We start from the raw sequence: 26,352 nt of genomic DNA, 5'->3' as shown, positions 1-26,352 counted from the left end.
TCCTATTGCCCCTTCCCTGTCTTTGTGAAGCGCTCTGATATCTGTAAGGATCCTGTTCGCGCTATATAAAACTTTGAATAAATAAATAAATAAATAAAATAAAGTGAAACCGCGGCATGGGGGCCAGGAAGAAGTCCACTGTGTGGACGAAACGCATTGGCTTTAACTTCTGGATTATGGAAATGAAAGAAGATTTTGGAAAAATATGAATAAAGGATGAAATATTGAAAATTCAATTAGTCAAGTGGACTTTGTTTCGTTTTGAGATTGATACAATTTTAGGTGCACCACTATATAATATTTCAAAATACCCACAGTACTGACCTAGGGCTTTGCCAAACTCTACTTTAAAGATTCCAATGATGGTATTATGCAGTGCCTATGGGTTGCCTGATAGTCATTGGAGATGAAGGAATGAAATGTTGGAAGGATAGGGAGCACTCAGCATCCCTATTGGTTTCTATATTCCCCCCCTCTGATCTCACAAAATTGAAAGAAACAGTCCCTTCTAGACAAATCTCAGTAGGTGTTTTTTAATAATGACCACCTTTCTGATTTGCGATTGTGACCTGCATTGTCTCTTCTTCCTCCTCCAGGAACAGTACATATTTATCCACGATGCCATCCTAGAGGCGTGTCTGTGTGGGGACACCTCAGTCCCGGTGAGTGAGCTCAAACTGGCATACAAGGAAATGCTGAGAGTGGACCCACAAAGCAACTCCTCGCAGCTCCGGGAGGAGTTTCAGGTGAGGACGGGTGGTGGTGGAGGTGGTGTGGCTGGGATTCGGAGTGAATGAGGGTGTGCCATTCACGGTCATTAAAGAGGACGCTGATAGGGTGCCAGATGGTTCTTTAGTTTGCTAGACACCTTCTAGGATGTTTCACCTCACAACAGTGTTATGATCTGGTAAAAACGGTAGTGCCATGGCAGTTCTGCTTGTTAGGCGCTGGAGGTTTCATTCCTACTTTAGGTAGCCAAAAAATGGTCCACAAGCCAGGTGTGAGATGACCCCGCTTTGCATTCTGGTACTTGTAGTTTTACTTTGGCCGTTATAAATACAAGACTATGGGACTACGTCGATGTGAGTTTAAAAGCGAGAACTGGCTTAGCATCCCATACTTGCAACAAGGTAATGATCAAAGTGTAAGACGTGGAGAGACTACTGTTGTGAGTTAGGGTAGGTCCATACAAAAGCTGTGCTTCTGTTATTGGTCGCTGCCCTCTCGTGATTTCTTCTGATCCACATTCATAAAAGAGGAAGTTACACTCAACACATTTATTTATTTATTTATTTATTTATTTATTTATTTATTTATTTATTTAGATTTATGTAGCGCATTATCACCCAGGGTTCTCTAAACACATTTAGAGCAAAGAATGGACCACAACTCACAAGCATCTTGTCATTTGAATTATTGCAATGTAATGTCTGCCACGTTTTCAACTTCAGCTGTTGAAAGTTAGCGCCTAGTAGCAGCCACCTTTCTCTCTGGCACATTTCAAGTAAAAGGGTGGCACTTTTTACTTTAGTTGGATTGGTCACGCCACAGCATCTATATAAAGTAATACATGTGCCTTTGCCTTTTAAATTGTGTAAAGAACAGCAAAGAGGAGAGAGATGGTAGCTGGCAATTGCCATCTTTCGCTATTGCAGATAAAAGACTGACTGATAGTGTGTATTGTGGGCCATTTAATGCCACAAAACATGCAGTGCATAAACCCGCCCCTCCACCCCCTTTTATGGCCGGCGTTTGATAGCAGTTGTGATGTATTCAAATGTACCAGTGCCCAAAAAACTTTTAACATGCACAACTAAGGCTTGTTCACATGCTAGCCTTTTAAAGCATCTCGGGAAAAGATGTGTACCTTTCAACAGTCCGTAATGGATTATGAAACCCAAGTTCATGGTACAAAAGTAACCCACAGGGCACCACCCCCTCGGTTGTGGCCGCCTTTATTCATCCCAAACAGAAAAACATACTGTTGTGTAGCAGTTGACGTGGTATTGGCATATGGCCCTGAGGAAGTGCAGCCATCTTGTAGGTCCTTTCTCACATAGCCTCCATAGGTAGATAAGCCCTTGGGACCCTCCTCCCTATTTTATTGACAGAGTCCGCATCCAATAACCCACCGAGAAATAAGCTTTCTGATTCAGCGCATTGCAGTAGTTTAAAATAATGGATTATGTGGCAAACCCCTGAAGCTGAATTGTGGTGCTGCACCTGCTCTTTTTGTTGATTTGTTTACCATGTGCACACTCTCTCTGCTGCAGACGCTGAACTCCGTCACAGCCCAGCTCGATGTGGAGGAGTGCAGCATCGCCCTGCTGCCCCGGAACCGCGAGAAGAACCGCAGCATGGATGTCCTGCCCCCCGACCGCTGCCTGCCCTTCCTCCTCTCAATGGACGGGGACAGCAACAACTACATCAACGCAGCACTGACCGACGTGAGTGACTCGCGGGGGCGTGCGTTGAGCAGGGGCCTCAATACTAGCTGTGTGAGTGACGGAGGCCATTTAAGAAAGAGACAGGGTCCTGCCATAGTCCCTTGCAGCCACGGCCGGCAGTGGGAGTACCTGCAGGGTGGTGACCTGGGGAGGGGGAGGGGCAGGGTGGGGGATAGTAATGTATGGATTACGGAGTTTTACAGGTAAGTAAACATTTAAATAAATAAAACGAATTTCGTTGCGCGCACTGCATCGCATTTGGGGATGCAGTGCACTCAACGAAATTCATTTTATTTATTTAAATGTTTACTTACCTGGGAAGCTCCGTAATCCATACATTACTACCCCCCACCCTGCCCCTCCCCCTCCCACATCACCGCTCTGCAAGTACTCCCACTGCCGGCCGCGGCTGGTCCCTTGTCTATAGCACTACCACGAAGACCACCGCCCCAGCACCTTGCAGAATTCTTGTCAGACAAAGATGGTGAGACTAGCTCTATTAAACCCATTTTTGTCCCTGCCCCTCCTCTGTACTTTCAACAACTTAAGGGGCTCCCCAGTCTGCCCCAGGAATTGGCTCTTCTACACATTACCAGGAAAGCACACCTCTGAGGCCATACATACCATACTACACAATGACAGGCCATATCATACTGTACAATGACAGGCTATGCCTCGAAAAATCTATTTGCCCACTTGCTATGGAGAGTCAGATTTTATCATGTCTAACTGTATTTAGGACTCAATCACCCTCTCGCTGTTCTGGCGAGTTGACAAGGAGCAAGTGTTCTATTCAGTTAGAAAGTGAAGGAGCAATAAAGATGCCTTTAAATCTTGTTTTTAATATTGTCACATTTGCTCTGTGTTTAGAGACAGAGTTCATAAGTCAGTTTACAATTACTTTTCCATTTCAAACACAGAGTTTCAGGATTTTGTAAAGTGAACTGTCTGACCTGCTGTCCAAAGTGTGAAATGAAAGGCTGTAGGGTATCAGGTTTTCCTAACATACATTTAAATAGCTAATATTTCAACTGTACAAACATTTCAATATCAATTTCAGTAGTTGTGAGAACCCATTTTTTGTACTTCTGCGTGCTGAAAAAAAATATTTTAATAGGATGAAAAACAAATCAGAACACTTTACTTGGTGATGTGCAAATGATAAATATGTTTTCTGAACCTAATTTTCACAGATTATTGTTAATACACTCTACCATTTCATCAGTAAAGCTGCAGAGTAGTGGGAAGGTTTTTGGCCATTTCTTTGAAATTTACTGTCTGTAAATGTCAGTGCGCTACCTCATCATGTTTTAGTAGTATATTTATTAACAGTGAGTGTTTAATCATGAACTGAGAAACACTCCTGCCCTGCCCCAATGGCAATGCTATTGATAAACCGAGGGGCAAGTCAGGGATCATGTCTACCATATATGTGGGCAAGATTCTTAATACACATGGAGCAAACGTTTAGTCTATTTAATCAAACAAAATAGTTTTGTTTTGTACAGCAGAAATGCTGAACTCACTTATTTGAAGGTGCACACATGTGAGAATGTCGAATAAGGCGACAATGTAAAATAAAATATTTGCCAATGATCTGAAGCGTTAGGTCAAGTAGTTTATTCAAGTTACTCGACCTGCATGTCTTGTAAAATTTTATTGATCTTTCGAGGCCTGCTATATAATGACAGACCATATCATACATACATTACAATACCAGCCATACCCCGACCGCTGCCTGCCATTCCTCATCTCCATGGACGGTGACAGCAACAACTACATCAACGCAACACTGACCGACGTGAGTGACTCGGGGTGGGGGGGTTGCTTTGAGCAGGGGCCTCAGTACTAGCTGTGTGAGTGACGGAGGACACTTAAGAAAGAGACAGCATACCATACTGTACAGTGGCAGGCCAAACCATGCCATACCATAAAATGGCAGTCCATACCATATAAAACAATGACAGGCCAACCATTTCATGCCAGGCAATGACAGACAATACCATACTATACAATTACAGCCCATACCATACAAAGACATGCTATACAATGCCAACCTTACCATACCATGATAGGCCATACAGTACTATACTATACAATGATAGGCCATACCCTACCATACTATTAAATGACTGTCCATATAATATCATGCAGTACAATTACAATCCAAAACATACTATACAGTGACGGACCATACCATACAATTAACGTCCATACCGTACTGCACAAAGACAAGACAAGCCATACCATACCATAATATACAATGGCAGACCATACCATATAATACCATAAAATACGCTTAGGGGCCATATCCTTCTTTACAATGACAGGCCATACTATACCTTCCTAATCAGTGGCAGATCATATAATACTATAAAATGACAAGCCATATCATTCAATCGCTGACTATATAATGACAGGACATACTACACTTGCCCACCCTACAAAACTGTACAATGACAGTCCATACCATTCATTGACATCCCATACTATACAAAGTCAGGCTATACCATACAATACCATCAAATGAAAGGCCATACCACATCATACAATTACAGTCCATACCATACTAGACAATGAAAGGCCATACCATGCTATACTATTACAGGCAATACCATACTATACTTTACAATGTTGAACCATGCCATACTATATGATGGCAGGCTATACCATGCCATATCATACAATGAATTGCCCATAAAATGCAATGGCAGGCCATTCCATACAATGGCATGCTATACCATACCATACAACACAATGATATGCCATACCATACCATAGTAATACAATGTGATTCCATACCATGCAATGCTATACAATGACAGGCCATGGCATACTATACTACAGAATGACAAGCCATTCCACTGCATACCATACTATACGACGAGCAGCCTTAATATTACATACCATACTATAGAGTAACAAGCCATACCATCCAACGATGGGCCATACCATACTATAAAATCATACACCAGACCATAACATACCATAAAATGACAAGCCATACCCTATTATACTATAAAATGACAGGCCATACAGTACCATACTGTAAAATACAATGACAGGCCATCCACACTATGCAGTGACAGGAAATGCAATACCTTTCCTTAAAATGAGAGGCCATACCATACCACAATACACTACAGGCCATACCATACCACACTATACAATGACATACCATACCATACTATACAATGAGAGACTATTACATACTATACAATGACAGATCATACCATATCATTCCATACAATACAATGACTAGCCATACCATACTTTGCAATGTCAGGCCATACCATGACATACCGTACAATGACTGGCCATAACATACCATGCAATGCAATGACAACCATACTATACTATACAAAGACTATACCGTACTGTACCATACTATACTATAAGAGGTCATATAATACCATAAATACAATTACAGGCAAATCTATACTGTACAACGACAAACCATACTAAACCATAGGGTGACAGGTCATATCATGCTACTCAAAGACAGGCTATAGCGTGCCATAATGTACATTGACAGAAAGTGGATAGGAGCATCCAAAGAAGCAACAAACCACTTCTCAATATGCTATTATTTTCTCACTAGAATGTTGTTTTCAACCCATATTCATGGGAAAATAAAACAATTTGAAGCATGGCCTGTTTCTGCACAAAACTTTTTAATCATTCCAAAGACATCTTATAAATCATGAAACATGTATCAAAAAAGTACTTTGTTACAAATGAAATGAGTGAATTATTTAATAGCAATAGCACAAAACCAAATAATATATTTTGAAATTATTGTTAAAAGCGAACCTAACAACCAGTCGCCTGCTGATGTTATATTGCGCCAACAGTATAACTTCTAGGAGGAGAAGGGTAGAGGATGAAAAGTAAAACAAACTCTGAAAACGAGCAGTGAGCAGCAGCACAAGCGAAACCACGAGCAAGACAACCTAAATGCATTTATAGTCTGTGAAGTTGAAAAAAAAATAGGCAGATGCAGGAAGTGGAAGCAGCAGAAAGACACTCTCCAAAAAAAGAAGGCCATCACTGGGTGTGCCATAGAAACATTCAAACTGAAAGTGAAGACAGCATGCGTTGACCAAACAGTAGCCACCAAATAAAACTGACAATGAACCCAATGAATGGTAAGCATTGGCGGTCTCTAAGCCCCCTGCATGTAAACAAAATGTCCATCAAGTGATAGCACATGTTCTGCCTCGGGCGACGCCTAAAAATGGTTGCTACTTATGCTGAATCACATAGGCAACAACACCAAAAGCCAAACTGGCCAGCCCCAGTGTGATGATGTAACCACAGCCCGGTGCTGGCACACCTGCACTCCTATTTTATTTGTTTTACTTTTAATTTATAGTGCCAAGATAGTGAGTGCCTATCTTCGAGTGATATATTTTAAAAGTTTATAAATGCGCAAGAACATTTTATAGGTAAAGCAATAGTTCGGTAGCAAATTGTAGCTGCCAAGCCGTCTGAAAAAACAATATATATTTTAGAATATTAAATACAAGATGAGGAGAGTTGGGCCAACACTGGAGCAGAGGGGCAGCAAATAAATGCCAATGAGTTGCAGGAAGCAAAGGTAAAGAGGGTGTGGGTTAACAATGGAGGAGCTGGAAGGGTAGAACAAAACAATCCCCCAAAATAGAGAGCATCGGAAAAGCAGCAGATCAGAGGGAGGGGGCGAGCAACAGGGAGAGTGTGGGGAGGCTGTGGATGTGATTACTGATGCAGTACCAGGGAGAAGATAGCAAGACAACACATACACTCCCATGCGGTCCTGAAAGAAAAAGAAAATAGTAGTTGTCAGATGTCAGCCGAAGAAGGATGCAAATCACCAAATGAAAAGGATGGTAAGGCCCCAGGTGAGAAACAGAAAGAAGGAAAGCCCTAGAAAAACAAGCAAGCACATGGCATTAACAAGAAATCGAGCTAGTAGTAAGCGATGAGCTGATCCACTGTAACTATTGGCATTTTACAAGCAGGTTTTTGACAAATCGGTCTGCGAGATAGTAATACTAATAGAATACATTACTCATGACAGAGCAAGAGAAAATGTTCTTGAGGGCCAGAATAAATTCAATTCAGGTGAAAGTTTTCCCCAGCAAGAAAAAAACAGTAGCGCTGTTGAAGGAGACACAGCTTTACCAAAATGAGCAATCTCTGACAGTGAGTACATTGGGGAAGCTTCTAGGAATTATGTATTTCTTCATCCCTTTGATACCAAACATAAGACTCCACATGAGACAATTTCAGGAATGGCTACAAGTTCAATGGTCACATGCAACGGGGAGATTGGAAGATTTAGTGTTTGTCACACAAAGGATACAGGAGGGGATAGCGTGGTGAAATAGGTCAAATAAAATTCAAGGAAGAACATTTACACAACCAACTCCAACTGTAACCATAACAACGGACTCCTCACAGATGTGATGGGGAGCGCACATGAACAATCTCAAAGTAAGGGGAGTCTGGAATGATCAGGATGCAGTACAACACATCACCATACTGGAACTAAAACGGTATTCTTGGGCCTTAAGAGCCTTTCAGAAAGAGCTATGGGGGAAAACAGATAACACAGCCACAGTGTTTTACATAAACAAACCAGACAGGACACAGTCTCTACCACTGTCAAGACTGGCTCAAGAGATGTGGAATTTGGTAAGGAAATTTTCGTACACTTGTTCCCTGATGCCACTATTTCACAAAGTGAGCAACAAGGAAAAATCTGCAGCAAGACTCTAATACTAAGTACATCATAGTGGGCAAGACAAACATGGTTATCAGAATTATAGAACTATCTCTGGGAATGATGCACAAATTCCCAAACAGACAAGACCTGTTTTCAATGCAAGAAGTTAAGGGTGCTTCATCCAGAACCAGTCTTTAAGCCTGGCAGCATGGCTCCTCAAGACTTAGAATTTGGACACCTAAAGTGACCAGGAAAAACAATGGCAGGCTTAAGAGAAGCAAGAAGGCTGACTTCTAGAAAATGTTATTTAGCTAAATGGAAAATATACTCATTTATTGAAAAAGATTATAAAAGATAAAAAAGTATTGAGCTACTTAACACATCTTCTTGACTGTAAATTGACTTATGCATCCTTGAAGGTTCATTTAGCAGCAATAGTTTCTTCACGTCACCAGTCAATAAGTGGTACCTAGAGGAGCAAAAAGAATTGCACCTCCATAGAAGGTACCCATTACCCACATGGAATTTAAAAATAGTGCTCACACAATTGATGAGAGCTCCATTTGAACTGTTACATAAGGTTACATTTACAAATGCTCACACTAAAGACTGCATTTAGTGGCCATACCATCACTACGCAGAGTTAGTGAATTACAGACACTTACCTTACAGGAACCTTAAATTTCAAATTCACCAAATACAGAATTACCATGAGAACCAACCTGAAATTCATGCCAAAGGTGATCTCACAGTTTCACATGAACTAAAGTATACAGATATCAAGTTTCTTTTCAAAACCAAAAACTCATGCAGAAACGACATTACATACTCTGGACGCTAGACATGCAGTAATTTATTACATCGAAAGGAAAAGAAAACAGCTCTTTGTGTTATTTGCTAAGTGTGTTCTAGGAAGACCAGTTACCAAGAACACAATTGCAAGATGGATTGCGCAAACTATTCAGTTGTGCCATAAGAATGAAGGAGATACCTTACAAAAGTGCATTCAACAAGAAAAAGGGAGCAACCTTTGCCTTGTTAGCAAATACACTATTACAAGACATTTGTATGGCAGCAACATGGTTATCAGTGCACACATTCACAAAACACTATTGTGTAGATATTCAGATGAACAAGGAGGCTCAAGTAGGACAAAAGTTCTTACAACATCGGTTTTCATATCCACACACATCTTCAACCCGACCACCACTGAATCAACAAACCCCTACAAAATCGATGCACAGCATGTGAATTCTGAAAAGATTCACACTGCTAAATGTATAGTTTTTTTCCTGTCAGTGTAGTTTTGGAGCTTGAAGAATTTTCAGGATTCACAACCAATCCCACACTCCTCTGCCAATGAAGATGATGGGAGAAAAGGAAAATATTTTTTTTTAATAATAATCTGAAGATGACGACCAAAGGTGGGAGCTTCCAAAGGAAGCATGACGATGTCACCAGGGGACACCAAATGGAGGAACGTCTACACCCACAAAAAACAAAAGGTGTAGAAAGACAATACGTATTTTAGAAGAATTCCAGCCCCAACCACTAGATGGTGGAATAATGCACAGAATGTAAATCCAGAAAATTCTTCAAGCTGCAAAACTACACAGACAGGTAAGAAACTGTACATTACACTTGTTTTACAAACCTCACCGGTATTATCATTTTGGGGAATGTACGGACCCTCCCCAACCTAGGTGGTAAGCTTCACTTTTGGGTTGTGCCCAACGCTGTGCAATACCCAGCATGTTTCTCAAAAATGGGGATTTTTTGTTAAGACCTTTTCTGGCCCTTGTCGAATTGCCTATAGATAGCCAGTATGTAGTACTTTTATTCTCTAAAGGGAATCTATGGCAAGATTAAAATATCGATCAGACCAATTGAACATCAGTTATTCTTTGGTCCTTTGTGTGATCAACATGTTTCATGTCTTGCTGCCCAGCTCGATCACATGCCGTTTCTTTAGGGCCTTTATATATAACCCTACTATTTTCTTATGTAGCCCTATCTCTGTCATTAAAGGCTGTGTCAAATTTTTCTATTTTATATGCATGAGTGCAAATCCCTAGAAACTGTGTCCTGCACTTTGAGAGCTCTTGTGCTCCTAACTCAATGAACCTATAAAACTAAACAGCACATATAAGTACAAAGATAAACACCTATATAAAACTCTGGTACTGCTATATGACTATTCAGTCAGATTCATATTATCACAACCACACTGTTAAAAGCTGTGAGCAACCTTTGCATACTCGGCATGCATTATATTGTGGGCACAGCAAAACGTGAGCCGCAATTCTGTCAGTGCTTTTAACACATATTAAGATATATATCTAGGATACACTCTATTTGGTCCTGGATCTTACTCGTGTTATAGTTTGTCAGATCTTCCCATGGAATGTTGGAGTCTTGGAGCCCTCTCAGTACACTGGCCTGTCATGGTACAGTGTGTCAGATTGTTGATAGAGTAGTTCAACAGTTATGTTATGTTATCAGCACTTTTATAGCGCATAGCTGCCCCAGCAAAGGGGTGTCCCGGCGCTTTGGACAAGCAAAAAACATAACACAGGAGACATCAGGGAGTCAGGTAGCAGAGAAACGGAATACTAAAGTGCAGAACGAAACAGATGGGTTTTAATAGCCCTCCTGAAATCAAGCAACTCATCCAATGCACGGATTTGGGATGGAAGTGAGTTCCATAACCTAGCAGCTAAAACACGGAAGGATCGTCCTCCGGCACGGCAAAGCTTGAACCGCGGGACCACAGTCAGGTTTTGACCCAAAGACCTCAGAGGACGAGAAGGAACATAAGAAATAAGAAGGTTCTCAAGGATCTGGGGGGGAAGACAGTTTAAGGATCTTAAAAGACAGACATAAGGTCTTAAAATCAATCCGTTGCGCCATGGGCAGCCAGTGTAGTGTCCGGATAGTTTCTTTCACGGAACAGAACCTCGGTAGACCCACCAGGGCCCTAGCAGCAGCATTTTGAACGCGCTGTAACTGGGCGCCTTCTGCCTGGTTAGCCCATAACAGGAGCGAGCTGGCGTAATCAAGCCGAGATAAAATAGTAGCCTGCATAATCAGCTGCCTGGTAGGGGCGTCGAAAAATTTCAGGATGGGCCTGAGCCCTCGCAAAATCCCGAAACAAGTAGCTGCCACTTTTTTTCGTGTTACAGTACTGTGCTATACACACTGTATGTAGTAGGCGTGCCTTCGCAGACCTTTTTACAGAGGCCTGCTGGGTATTAAACCGCCCACCCAGCATGAAGCAGGCCCATTGATGAAGCTCACCACCTAGGTGGGTGGAGGTCTGTGCATCCCGGAAAGGATACTCCTGGTGATATTTGTAAATGAAAATACATTGGAGTTTTTTTTACTTTTGTTTTTATCCTCAATGGGAAAAAACAACATTACATTTTTCTGTAAGCAATTAAGTTGGAGTGGGTATATGACTGACTGTTAAAACCCCCCCATTCCTCCTTCTGATTTGTACTTCCGGCTACATGCTCATCTGGTACTTGGCCTTTCTCCAAAGTGCACAGAGCCAAGGACGATTACTTGTGAAATGTAATTACCTTTCTGAAGGAACGTGGGTCAAGGAGGTGTACACAGCTGTTGAAATGTTCACAGCACTAAAAAAAAAAAAGAATATGTGGAAGGGGAGTCGATGAATGGAAGTACATGTAGGAGGACAGAGCTACTAAACAGTGATGAAGAGGAAGGAGATGAAGTATATGCAAACAGGAGTAATTAAAAAGATAGATGTGTATCGAAAAGGGAGTACGTGATTAGTACCTAACAGATTGAGAGATTGCAGAGGAAAGTCTTGTGAAGGGGAGAACAGGAGTGATTGAAAAAAACGAAAAGGCCACTCCCTTTTACACAGGCCTTTGTATATTTAATAAAGACTGATAATTTTAAAATTGAAAGATGTTCAATACAAGTTGTTCACAGCAATAACACTATTGTTACTCATTTATCTGATAGTGGGAAAAAAGCAGTGCTCACAAGCTGTGGCAAAGCCAATAAGTGTGGCTTGCTGTAGGTGGTGTGTGTGCTCTTTGATGTGTGATGTGTAAATACACTAAAAGACAGCACATACAGAGGCACCCAAATACGAGTCACGGGTTCTGCTGTATCAAGCACGGGAGTCTAGTTCGTTTTTAAGGCCATTCCCTTAATTATAAAGGCCACACCTCATGTAAATGAATCCTTGCTCTCTTAATGAGACTCCCATTCTTTCTCAACCTGCTTAAAGCATGAAATAAACAGACCAATATAAAAAGAGCCGATCTTTCAGATCTGCCATAACCTGGCTCAGGCGTTTGTGTATATTCTCTCTCAGAGGAACACATTCATACGCACACTCGGACAGACACCCTCCCAATCCTGTTGGGTACCGTTTGACAGTCCACTATAATCAGAGCTGCTCTGATAACATTTGCATGTGATGGATAATGTTGCACAAACACACAAGTGCACCACACAAAAGTCACCCAGGGCTGTCGGACACCACTAGACTGGCCACTCTAATTAGTTGGTCAATTAGAATTTGTACATGTAAGCGAGCCTTAAACACGCCCTTCCTCCTCTTGTAATCTTGGACATCGCTAGACTGACGGCTATGGAGTAGTCTGATAGAGTTTTCCTACAGAGAATAGCCTTATACACACACAAAACACCCACTCTTCCTGTGCTGTTGGACACTTCTGGACTGACCCCTACTATAATTGCCGGTCTGGTAGAGTTTGCACATGTAAAAGCAGCTCGTACACACATTACCTCCGCCCATGCTATTGGACACCCTTAGACTGACCACTAAATTCAGGTTGCATGTATGGGAGAACATGACCGCAACAATTGTGAATTTCCTAATGCCAAAGAAGAGACACATCCCAGTAAAATTTAAGGCTCCTTCCACTTTCTAACAGCCTTTTTAGGTTGAGGCTATCCAACAACTTGCAGCTGTCTGTAGGCTAATCACTCTTTTGCATCATGCTAAAAATGTACAGTGGGCTTCGAGTCTGACCATTGCTTGCTGTTGTTTGGCTATATTGTCACTCTCATTTGCTTGTGTATTCAATGGCTTGTCTTCCTCTTGTCTCTTTCCTCCCCTGAACCATAGCCTATTAACAATCCTTTTGATTGAGTGACCTGTAGTGTTCCTCTGCTTACTTTCAGGGAACTAACTTTTCTGTTTCTTTCAATGTTCCATGAGGGTACACATGATTTCTAGCTCTTTCCTTTATGTGTGCTGCATGCTCCTCCTGCATCCTGCACATGGGCCTTGTTGCTCCCTCATCACTCTCCAAATCTTGCATTCACCGCCCCTCTCTAGCTTTAAAAAAAATATATATATATTTAGAACCACAACCATCTCCATTGCTTTCTCACCGCATCCACTCCCTGTTGGTTACCCCCCTTAGATTCTTCCAGCCGCCCACATATATATATATATATATATATATATATATATATATATATATATATATATATATATATATATATATATATATATATATATATATATGTTATTAAACGAAAAGGATTCCAACTTACCTGTGTGGCTCTTGTCTCTCAAGAAGTGGGGGACTGTTTGGTCTTGGTGTGTAGTGCTGGCCACAAGCACAAGAGCCCCCATCCCTAAAGAAAGTTTGGCGGAGTGTGGCAAAAAAAAGTGGTGTGTCTCAAAGTGCTTGGGAAACCGCCAAACCACCTGTTGCCACAGCGATCGACAGGCTGGATTACACTGGGTCATGACCTCATGATAGTGCCCATGCTCACTGAAGCGGTGGGCGCCTTGCCACGCTGTGGGCAGTGCAGGTGGGGTGAAAGGTACGGGAATCCCGCTCCGTTCCTGCATTCAAAATCCGGGCTTTGGAGGTGCAGCTGCGACACCGCCCACTGGGGCAAGGACTTCCACACGATTTTCCGTGGCGAAAAGACTCGGGGCAGCGAGTCTGGAATATCGGCCCTCCAAAACAGGCAAGAGTGTCTCCTCCAATCCATGTGAGGCACTTTGATTTTAAAAGCAGACAGTTAATACGAGTGAAAAGGACACGAGACATCTGAGGAAGGCAGTGATGCCGAAATGCATTATGTCAGTCGTTTTTTCCTGCAAACTGTTATTAAACGAAAAGGATTCCAACTTACCTGTGTGGCTCTTGTCTCTCAAGAAGTGGGGGACTGTTTGGTCTTGGTGTGTAGTGCTGGCCACAAGCACAGGAGCCCCCATCCCTAAAGAAAGTTTGGCGGAGTGTGGCAAAAAAAGTGGTGTGTCTCAAAGTGCTTGGGAAACCGCCAAACCACCTGGTGCCACAGCGATCGACAGGCTGGATTACACTGGGTCATGACCTCATGATAGTGCCCATGCTCACTGAAGCGGTGGGCGCCTTGCCACGCTGTGGGCAGTGCAGGTGGGATGAAAGGTACGGGAATCCCGCTCCGTTCCTGCATTCATAATCCGGGCTTTGGAGGTGCAGCTGCGGACACCGCCGACTGGGGCAAGGACTTCCACACGATTTTCCGTGGCGAAAAGACTCGGGCAGCGAGTCTGTAATATCGGCCCTCCAAAACAGGCAAGAGTGTCTCCTCCAATCCATGTGAGGCACTTTGATTTTAAAAGCAGACAGTTAATACGAGTGAAAAGGACACGAGACATCTGAGGAAGGCAGTGATGCCGAAATGCATTATGTCAGTCGTTTTTTCCTGCAAACTGTTATTAAACGAAAAGGATTCCAACTTACCTGTGTGGCTCTTGTCTCTCAAGAAGTGGGGGACTGTTTGGTCTTGGTGTGTAGTGCTGGCCACAAGCACAGGAGCCCCCATCCCTAAAGAAAGTTTGGCGGAGTGTGGCAAAAAAAGTGGTGTGTCTCAAAGTGCTTGGGAAACCGCCAAACCACCTGGTGCCACAGCGATCGACAGGCTGGATTACACTGGGTCATGACCTCATGATAGTGCCCATGCTCACTGAAGTGGTGGGCGCCTTGCCACGCTGTGGGCAGTGCAGGTGGGATGAAAGGTACGGGAATCCCGCTCCGTTCCTGCATTCAAAATCCAGGCTTTGGAGGTGCAGCTGCGGACACCGCCCACTGGGGCAAGGACTTCCACACGATTTTCCGTGGCGAAAAGACTCGGGGCAGCGAGTCTGGAACATCGGCCCTCCAAAACAGGCAAGAGTGTCTCCTCCAATCCATGTGAGGCACTTTGATTTTAAAAGCAGACAGTTAATACGAGTGAAAAGGACACGAGACATCTGAGGAAGGCAGTGATGCCGAAATGCATTATGTCAGTCGTTTTTTCCTGCAAACTGTTATTAAACGAAAAGGATTCCAACTTACCTGTGTGGCTCTTGTCTCTCAAGAAGTGGGGGACTGTTTGGTCTTGGTGTGTAGTGCTGGCCACAAGCACAGGAGCCCCCATCCCTAAAGAAAGTTTGGCGGAGTGCGGCAAAAAAAGTGGTGTGTCTCAAATTGCTTGGGAAACCGCCAAACCACCTGGTGCCACAGCGATCGACAGGCTGGATTACACTGGGTCATGACCTCATGATAGTGCCCATGCTCACTGAAGCGGTGGGCGCCTTGCCACGCTGTGGGCAGTGCAGGTGGGATGAAAGGTACGGGAATCCCGCTCCGTTCCTGCATTCAAAATCCGGGCTTTGGAGGTGCAGCTGCGGACACCGCCCACTGGGGCAAGGACTTCCACACGATTTTCCGTGGCGAAAAGACTCGGGGCAGCGAGTCTGGAACATCGGCCCTCCAAAACAGGCAAGAGTGTCTCCTCCAATCCATGTGAGGCACTTTGATTTTAAAAGCAGACAGTTAATACGAGTGAAAAGGACCCGAGACATCTGAGGAAGGCAGTGATGCCGAAATGCATTATGTCAGTCGTTTTTTCCTGCAAACTGTTATTAAACTAAAAGGATTCCACCTTACCTGTGTGGCTCTTGTCTCTCAAGAAGTGGGGGACTGTTTGGTCTTGATATATATATATATATATTTATCCAGTATTGGGGTATCTTTCATAGATTCACATGCCTGAATCATTCCCCGTCGTCGAGGCGGGAGTCCCACGGTAAATTATATATATATAGCAGTGCCTAAAACCATTAGTAGTAGGCTAAGAAAGGATATAGGCCCAACTAGGCCCAAAACTTAGCAGCCTATCTACCTCATTATGTAAAAAGAACTGAAAATGTAGCCTCAGCCAATCAGCTAACCTCACCCTCTAGAACCTTCCCAGCCCAGGCAGTTCTCCTCAGATTTTCACCGCACTTCGTGTGTAAGGGAGTCTCCCTAGTGCCTACTCAGTTTTCTTCAGAAATTTCTTCAATTCTTTCAAGATGTCGGAAAAGAAGGCTTTATTCAAGGCCTGTGCTTCATGCTTCAAGAAGAGAGTTCACGTGGACGACGAGCACTCGGACTGTATTTATTGTTTGCATCCTTCACATGTTGTGAAGGATTGCAGGATATGTCGAACCTTCCCTCCTAAGACCAAAAGGGATAGAGAGGCGAGAGTTCTTTTGTGGCTGAAGTCGTCTGTCAGAGATGACGAGGACAGAGCCTCTACTTCAAGTAAGAGAGCCAGTTCCAAAGAGAGGTGTTCCCCTGAGAGATTGAAAAAATCTAAGTTCTCTCATAAACCCTCTGAATCCACAAGGAGTGCTGCGTCAACAGAGTCTTCCACTGTGAGTACAGTCCGCACTAAAGCTGTCACTTTAGTGTCTTCTCTCACTGTTACCACCTATTCTACGTCTTCTACTTCTTCAAATACTGTTACCACCTCAGCAATTACTTCTCCTGTGATGTCCGTCATGGCCTCTTCTTCTGAGACAAGATCGTCAAAGAAAAGCGCGTCGTCGACGAGTCTACCGTCGACGACCAAATCACCATCTTTGAAGCGCTCGTCATCGCTTCCGTCGACGCTCTCGTCGACGGCTCCTCCGTCGACGAAGACTTCCACTATCCCGTCGACGAAGACCCAGTCGACGAAGATCCCGTCGACGAAGACCCCGTCGACGAAGACCCCGTCGACGAAGGCCCCGTCGACGGAGGGCCCGTCGACGGAGGGCCCGTCGACGAAGCGCCCGTCGACGAAAGGCTCGTCGACGAAGACCCCGTCGACGACAGGCCCGTCGACGACAAACACGTCGACGAAGATTTCAGCTCCGTCGACGACTAGCTCGACGACGAGGAGTCCTTCGACGGATCCGTCTACTAGGACGCCTTCCAAGAAGTCTTCATCCATGATTACAATACCTGTGACGATACCGTCGACGACAATATCGGCAACTCACACATCGGTTTCACTTTTGCCATCGACAGCAGCGCTGGCATCTTTGAATGTGCCGTCTACGCATTTGTTGCCCACATCTCCGGTTAGGGTGCAGTATACCCATTTTCAGATGAAATCTTTTCAGAGACAGAGTTACTCTCATTTGTCTCCCCTCTTGCCTTCGCATATCTTGGAAAATTACGTGGAAGCAGATTCGGATAATGAAGAGGATGAGGATGATGATGATGATCCTTTTGGAGTGGCCCATCACCCTTCCCAGTTGCACATAAAATATCAAGAGGATGAGGATGATGATGAGGTTCATTGCTATCAGGAAAATTTAGCTACTCCTTATCATCAGGAGCAACAACACACAGAAGACACGACTCATCTTCCGTCTGTTCTAGTACAGGATTTGCAGGCCATGCTGGCCGATTATCGTCAGAGGTTTCCACCAACTCTGCCTACTCCAAATACTGTGCCAGAGGACATGCCAGTAAATCCACCGCCACATCCTTCACATTCTCCAAGGCAGGATGTTGACCCCGGGACTGGAGGTCAGGATGTTGACATCTCATCTCCAGATGAGGATGAAAGAGAGGATGGGGAACTTCCGGATTCCACGCCTACGGAACCATGGAATGATTACGTCATTCCTATGCCCTCTCCTAATCTGCCAAAACCTTCAGATTCTCCGCCAGAAGACATAGGAGGTTTTCATAACATCATGCACCGGGCAGCTGCTCGATTTGCAATCACAGTTTCGGTTGAACAAACCGACTGTTTTCTTCATGATTTCAAAGAAGGGTATAGAAGGGTGTCCAGATCTATCCCTATCATTGATTATATCTGGAAAGAAGGGATTGATATTATGAAGACGCCAGCTTCCATCCCGGCGGTTCTTCCAAGAGTCGACAAGAAGTACCGAGCACCACCGGACACTCCTTCATGTTTGATTGGTCATCCGCGTCCTGACTCAGTGATTTCACAAGCGGCTCAACAACGATCCAAAAATCCGGTTGCACCTCTTTCAACGCCTCCAGACAAAGAGGGCAGGAGATTGGATGCAATTGGAAAAAAGTTCTCGGCTAATGCCGCTGCTACTGTCAAGATTGCTAATTCTTTGGCAATTTTAGCACGGTACGACAGACAAATGTGGTCAGATCTGTCGGAGTTCATCAATTTGGTTCCCGATGACCGTGTTGAAGAGGTCAGGAAGGTTGTCTTGGAAGGCGAGCGGGCAGCTTCTGAAATTATCGATTGCGCCCTCGACGTATCTAATACAGCCTTTAGACAATTGGCCGGAGCGGCAGTTCTCAGACGGCAAGGATGGCTCAAGGCGACTTCTTTCAGACCTGAGGTCCAGACCAAAATACTGGACATGGCCTATAATGGCGAGTTATTGTTTGGCAAGCACATAGATGAAGCATTGCTTGCGATAAAAACGGATACTGATACGGCCAAATCGCTTGGTGCACTACAGTATAAGCGAGGTTTTTTCAGAGGAGCAAGAGGCCGTGGTTTTTCATCAAGAGGACATTATCAAAATCAGCAAAACCGTCAGTATCAACCTCAAAATAAACCGTACTACCAACAGTCCTATCGGCAGTCATCGTCAGCGGGTTTCTCTCGTCAAGGAGGGAAACGACGTTCTAACTACCAGGGACGTGATTCAAATAAACGCCAGTGAGTTTTGCCGGACACCATCCTCCCTTCCCTCCCTCCCTGTGGGCGCCAAGATTTCCGCCTTTTATCAACAGTGGCGGAAGATAACTTCAGATCAGTGGGTTCTGGACATAGTCAAACACGGACACACTCTGGAGTTCTTGCAGAAACCTCCAACATTACCGCCCAGGGGTCCCTCCCCTCCTCGTCTTCATTTGTTATACATGGAAGCCATGAAAATGCTGCACAAAAATGCGATAGAGAAAGTCCCAACATCCCAGAAAAATCAGGGGTTTTATTCTCGCTTCTTCCTTGTGGAAAAGGTTTCAGGAGAGTGGCGTCCAATTCTGGATCTACGAAACTTAAACACATATCTGAAAAAGCAGAGTTTCCGCATGGTGACACTCACGGATGTCCTCAATTGCCTCATGGAGGGAGATTTCATGGCTTCCCTGGATATGGAAGACGCCTACTTCCACATTCCAATTCATCCAAATCACCGCAAGTATCTGAGATTCACAGTGGCTGGTGTCCATTTTCAATTCAAGGTGCTCCCTTTCGGCCTAAAGTCTGCACCAAGAATCTTTACCAAGACTCTAGTCCCAGTTGCAGCTGCGTTGAGGTCACAGGGAATCCAAGTATTCCCGTACCTCGACGATTGGTTAATAAAGAGTCCGACGAGGACTTCGACAAGGCAATCGGTCAAGAGTGCTCTGTCAATGTTCTCGAATCTGGGTTTGACCCTCAACGCCAAAAAATCTCAACTTCAACCCAGACAAATTCTGACGTTCCTGGGAGCAGTACTAGACACTTCTCAGTGCAAGGCTTCCTTAACCCAAATTCGTCAGGACAAGATCACAAGGCTGGCAAGTCAAATACGGTCAAAAAAGTCTCTTTCGGTCCGACAGTTTGTTTCCCTGCTAGGGATGTGTTCCTCCGCACTCCATCTAGTTCCACTGGCTCGACTCAGAATGAGGCCTCTCCAGGAGGAATTGCATCGACAATGGCGGCAGATAGACGGATCTTTCGAGGACCGTATCAAGGTCACGCCCAAGATAAAACAAGCTCTTCTGTGGTGGGCGGCAAAGAACAATTTGTCTCCGGGGCTCACTTTTCTTCAGACTCTACCGGAATTTACTCTAACGACAGATGCCTCCATGGAGGGTTGGGGAGGTCATCTCCAGGACCTTCAGGTGCAGGGACGGTGGTCCCATCAGTACAAGCACAAACACATCAACTGCCTCGAGTTGAGGGCAATTTTCCTGTCCTTGCGAGCCTTCCTGCCAAGAATTGCAGGCTCTGCAGTACTGGTGCGCACGGACAACACCACCAGCATGTTTTACGTAAACAAGCAAGGGGGCACAAAATCTCTGGCCCTGTCTCTTCAAGCGCAGGAAATGTGGGAATGGTTACTCCACCACAAAATTTCCCTCAGAGCGGAACATGTTCAGGGAATTCAGAATTCTCTGGCCGACGATCTCAGCAGATCGTTCACAGGATGTCACGAGTGGGAACTCGAACAACGCCAAGTGGAAACAATTTTCCAGCTCTGGGGCACACCAACGCTGGACCTGTTTGCCACGCAGCAGAACAGCAAATGCATATACTTTGCCAGCAGGTTCCATCAGCAAGGATCGAGAGGAAATGCCCTGTTGATGAGGTGGACCGGAATCTTTGCATATGCCTTCCCGCCGATTCCTCTCATCCCAAAGGTTCTACAGAAAATGAAGAGAGAGCGTTGCTCTCTAATCCTAATTGCTCCTCGCTGGCCGAGGCAGTATTGGTTCCAGGAGCTTCTGATACTCTCCCATCAACCTCCACTGCGCCTCAAGCCGACACTTTCAATGCTGACAAGGGAGGAAGGACAAATACTTCATCCAGATCCTCAGTCGCTACACTTGCACGCCTGGCTCCTGATTTCTTAGAGTTTAAGGACCTAGAGATTTCTCCAGACTGTAGAGCTGTTCTATCTCAGGCTCGTGCACAGTCTACCATCAGAACCTATCGCTTCAAATGGAAGAGATTCTGTTTATGGTGCGGAGAGCATGACGTCCATCCACTACAGGCTCCTCCAGAGAAGATTCTGCCTTATCTGCTGTCTCTAGCCAGATCAGGTCTCGCTTTTTCTTCTATCAAAGTTCACCTTGCTGCCATATCCAGATTCAGGAAGAGTTACAACAAACCATCTTTGTGCTCTTCTTCTTTAATTAAACAGTTCCTTAAAGGATTATTTCGAGTTTTCCCTCCAGTGCGGCCTCCTCCTCCTGAGTGGGATCTCAATATTGTGTTATCTCAGTTGCTGAAAAGGCCTTTTGAACCAATTCATAAATCGGAACTTAAATTCTTGACTTGGAAAGTGGCTATTCTGTTAGCCCTCACTTCAACCCGGAGAGTAAATGAGATACAAGCGTTCACTATATCAGAACCTTTCCTACATTTTTCAAAAGATTGTGTGACACTTAGAACTCATCCTAAGTTTATTCCCAAAGTTCCGACCCAGTTTCACATCAACCAACCGGTGAAACTCAAGACTTTCTTTTCAGACCCCAAGACTCCAGCTGAAAGGATGCTGCATTCCTTGGATGTCCAAAGATGCCTCAAATTCTATTTACAAAAGACAAAAGATTTACGCAAATCTACCCAACTGTTTGTGGCTTATGGACAAGCTACACGTGGTCAGGCAGTGACGAAGGCAACTATAGCCAGATGGCTTTCCTCTGTCATCGTCTTCTGTCATGAGAAAGCGAACAAGCCCCTGACAAGAACGGTTAAGGCGCATTCCACCAGGATGATGTCAGCGTCTACAGCCCTATTTGCAGGGGTGTCCCTGGAAAACATCTGCCGTGCTGCTACATGGAAAAGTGTGCATACTTTTACGAAGCACTATTGCCTGCAGCCGGTACTACATGGAGATACGTCAGTGGGAGAAGCAGTGTTGCAGCATCTTCTTCACTGAGGTCAGCCTTTTATGGTTTTTCTTTTCTATTGCTACATGTTTACTAATATACTGTTTTAATGTTCTATATATAGATACATGTTATATGAAGGTGTTGTCATGATTTTGCATATGTATTGAGATATGTTATTGCTCTAGTACCTTCCAGGTTGTGTGGGGATATATGGTTTGGATTGTCTCCCACCTTCCTCTACCGACAGTTATGGTTGTTACTGCTTGCTACTCTGATTCAGGCATGTGAATCTATGAAAGATACCCCAATACTGGATAAGAAAACAAGTTACTTACCTGTAACTACAGTTATCCAGTATTGGTATCTTTCATAGATTCACATGCACCCACCCTCCTCCCCGGCTAGGCAGTTCTTATATAGGATACTACTTCTCACTTGTGCTGGGAAAATCTGAGGAGAACTGCCTGGGCTGGGAAGGTTCTAGAGGGTGAGGTTAGCTGATTGGCTGAGGCTACATTTTCAGTTCTTTTTACATAATGAGGTAGATAGGCTGCTAAGTTTTGGGCCTAGTTGGGCCTATATCCTTTCTTAGCCTACTACTAATGGTTTTAGGCACTGCTATATATATATAATTTACCGTGGGACTCCCGCCTCGACGACGGGGAATGATTCAGGCATGTGAATCTATGAAAGATACCAATACTGGATAACTGTAGTTACAGGTAAGTAACTTGTTTTCATATATATATATATATATATATATATATATATTTTTTTTTTTTCTTTCTTTTTTTTAATCGCCTAGTAGCTGCCATTTGCTGTCAGGCCATTCCACCTTACAAAAAGCGGTATCACATCAGTCAAATAATTATCCTAGTGACTTCTGCCATCTTGAATTTGCAAATAAAAAATGGTGCACGCTTCAAAATGTTGGTGTGTGCATGTGTGGGGATGGATGTGCACACCTACGAAATAATGCTCCCCCAGCAGTGACCGTGCCCTCTCATCTTTTTTTTAAATTTGTTTTGGAAGATGTTACACAGCATAAAAAACACTTTTTGCCAGTACTGCACACCATTGACAAACTGCACTACAAAACAAGGAGTTCCAAAAAGGTGAGATCTGTTGGCTTGGCCAATGCTTTTTGCCATCTGTGGTGGCTTAACCTAAGAAACGAAACAATCATGCAACACAGTAGTACTAGGTGCACACGTCTATTCAGTTTTCTGTCTTCCTAATTACAAAAGAAATCAGTTTATCATTGTTCGAACACACCGTCATTTCCTGAGCTCACTGCTGTCTACGCGGCATTAAAGCCTCAATTCAGTCAGCTCCTAGTGTGAAATATGCAGTCCATGATAAGCTGGTCTTCAGAGAAGGGTATACTGGCATGGCGATCTTGGAGCCTTTTTCTAGAGTACTGAAAGCAAAATGTTGCCCCTAAACTAATTCACACAATACACGATATGCCAGTCATGCTTGACCCAGCAATCTGCAAGAAATAGTACCCAGTAACTCCACTCCCTGGCGTTACCGGTATCCAGGGTGTGGTTAAGTCTAAGGAATGGATATTAGAAGTAATTCTGATCCTGATTCCCCTGGTTATTCCTCATTTCATGCCCAGTATTTTCACCCAAAGGCTTCAGCTGCTTGCAGCAGCCAGGTCTTCTGGTGCAGTATACTGGATGTGGACCTTGTTATTCCGATGGGACAGTTACTGCTCCATTGAAATGATCACAGCTTTTACCAACATGCCAAAGTCTATTGAGTGATTACAAGTGGGGTCCTGCACCAGTGCCCTCTTTTGGTGAGTCTAGGGGAAATGTGAGTGCTTCATTTGTTACCACATGGAGGCACAGATTCAGTCCTATTCATAAATTCAACTGTGGCTTATTCTAAAAACGATCTGGCTCTAATCAAATGTTTTATACACTCTGTGTTACCCGACCATGAAACCCTGGTTTTCACACTCCGTATACTATATGTCGTGCTAAAATGGCGCAGTACAGAGTACCGGCACTTTTTAGGTCGCGGCTAGCGTAGGCTGCGCACATCCGTAGTCTCGCTGGCGAGATTTTATGTTTCTTAGTAGTGAGGGTAAACCCCGCCCCTCTTCTCCTTTGGCTGGCTTCCTAAACGGCGGCCAGCCATTGGAGAAGAGGTTTTAGTGATGTCATTTTTTCCATCTGAGCCCTGTCTTTTTCGGATTGAGGGGCGTATATTTTCGTTTCTTTCTCTCCTCTTTCCATTGGCTGGAATGTAAACAATAAGTCAAAAACACGCCCGTTGTTTACATTCCAGCCAAAGGAGAAGAGGGGAGAAAGAAAAACACGCCTCCCAGTCTGAAAAGGACGGGGCTTACTAACAAATGGCGAGCGCATGTTAGGACTTGTCTTCTTCCCTGTCTTGTATCCGTCAATAAAGCAGGCTTCACTATCCACACTACGTACGACTACCTTCCTGCCCCTCCGACGCCATTTTACAGCCCTTCTTGCGCTGTCTCTTAACTCTCAAGCTCGCCCAAAACCTCGGCTGCCGCTTGTCAAAACGACCCTCCTCCGGTGTTTACTCACCTGTATTGTTGCTCGGCTCCTTGAATTCCTCGCCGAATTCTCTTGAAGCTCAGTAACGCCCCTCTCCAGTTTCCCACCTAGTCATTGGTGAATTTCACACCAAAGAAACAAAACGAGGACACAAGGCGTGAAACGTTAAAGAAAGTAATAAAATAGAACGGCCATCTTGTCGGTATTTCCTTTCATTTCGTTGTCGCGTTTTCGTCCTTGGTGAATTGCGTTTTCTGGTTTCATGAGCGAGAGGCGCACACAACGTTGTGGGTTTTTCTGGAGCCGAGTAGGAGTATATTTTGAGGGATGGGGGGGGGCATTACTGGGGCTGGAAAGGATGTCTCCGGGCTTCCTAAAGGGGCTGCCGATGGCGTTGCCCAGGACCGCCCAGCTGGTAGGGCGGTGTGCCGGCCGCTCCGTCCTTTGTCCGCCGCACGGATATGCTGCAGTTCCCAATAACAAAGGCATGGGGGAGTGCGTCGGGCGCCGCCGGGAGGGAGGCCGCAGCTGGGGACAGGGTGCCCGCTTGCCACTCCGGCAGTAGAGCCCCGCGGTCCCCGGCATGTGAAGCAGCAGCGCCCACTGCATGGAGAGGAGTCCTGGCGCCCGCAGTGGCATTATCAGTGGCAGCGTGGTGCAGCAGTCTGGCCATGCCGCCATCTGTGGTACTGTGGGGGCTGGGCAGCCGTGCTCCCCTTCTCCCCCCCACCAGGACCCTGGCCGCGGGGAGCTTCATCTGCAGACGCTCACGGGAGGTGAGCGCGCGTGGTGTGTGCTGAAACGGATCCCTCCATCGGACCCCAAGCAGAGGTACAGTGGAGAAAACCCATTTAATGTTTTATTTTATTTTTAAACGCAAAATGAGTATTTACCTTTAATGAGGCAGGGGACATCACCCCCAGAGAACCCTGTGTGTAGCCAACCGCACCCAGAGAACCCTGTGTGTAGCAACTGTGTAGCCAACCTCCCCCCGCAGAGAACCCTGTGTGTAGCCAACCTCACCCCAGAGAACCCTATGTGTAGCCAACCTCACCCCAGAGAACCCTGTGTGCAACCAACCGCTCTTTGCATTTTTGGGACTTGTAGTTTAACGTTCTTGTTCTATCGAAATCCCGAAGCAAGGTGCTGTTGGCTGAAAAGTGAATGGAAGGTGGTGTGTCGCATGTGTGTGTGTGGCTCTGTATGTGTGTGTGTGTGTGTGTGTGGCTCTGTGCGTGGCTCTATGTATGTTTGTGGCTCTGTGTGTGTGGCTGTATGTGTGTGGTTGCGTGTGTGTGTGGGTGCAAATGCAATAGGTTTCGCATTTGCGAGAGATTAAACTATTGGCATTGTAAATGACAATGCCATTTATTTATGTTTTCAAAACCAACACATAAATAAAAATTTTGTCATTTACAATGCCAATAGCTCTAACTTTTGCAAAGGCGAGACCGTTGCATGGTAAATGCTTGTTTATTTTGCGAGGGAGAGTATGAGCACTTCTCAAGAGAGAAGTAATACTTTTAATTGGAGAATACCGGCACTCCCCAGAAACAACCTTGTAGTCTGGTACAGAGTACCTGTACTTCTATTTTTTCATTTCACGCACTGAATCAGTATGTAAGGCCATTTGCTCTTTTTTATAGGTAAAAGAAAAATGGATTCGCTGTCAGGGACAGTCGTCTAGAGTCACTAAATGAACTTTGAGGTATACACCGATCTATCTCTTCTTTCTTCTTTTACATGCCTGGGCAGGGTAAGAGCACCTCTCTGGTCACTCATTCACAATCTCGACATGC

The 26,352-nt window shown here is 44.6% G+C and overlaps 1 protein-coding gene across 2 annotated transcripts in view; it reads left to right on the top strand.

Moving 5' to 3' along the window:
• The window catches only part of PTPRU (protein tyrosine phosphatase receptor type U), an 816,311-nt gene that overhangs the window by 747,204 nt on the left and 42,755 nt on the right, over nt 1-26,352 (top strand). For both annotated transcript variants that reach the window (XM_086957511.1, XM_086957512.1), the window contains 2 exons: nt 597-746; nt 2,274-2,447. In XM_086957511.1, the coding sequence (XP_086813637.1) occupies nt 597-746; nt 2,274-2,447 (324 nt within the window). The remainder of the gene's footprint in view (nt 1-596; nt 747-2,273; nt 2,448-26,352) is intronic.

Source organism: Lissotriton vulgaris, chromosome 2_1 (genome assembly GCF_964263255.1).
Source record: "Lissotriton vulgaris chromosome 2_1, aLisVul1.2, whole genome shotgun sequence".
Lineage (NCBI taxonomy): Eukaryota > Metazoa > Chordata > Amphibia > Caudata > Salamandridae > Lissotriton > Lissotriton vulgaris.
This window is presented reverse-complemented; position numbering and strand designations above follow the sequence as displayed.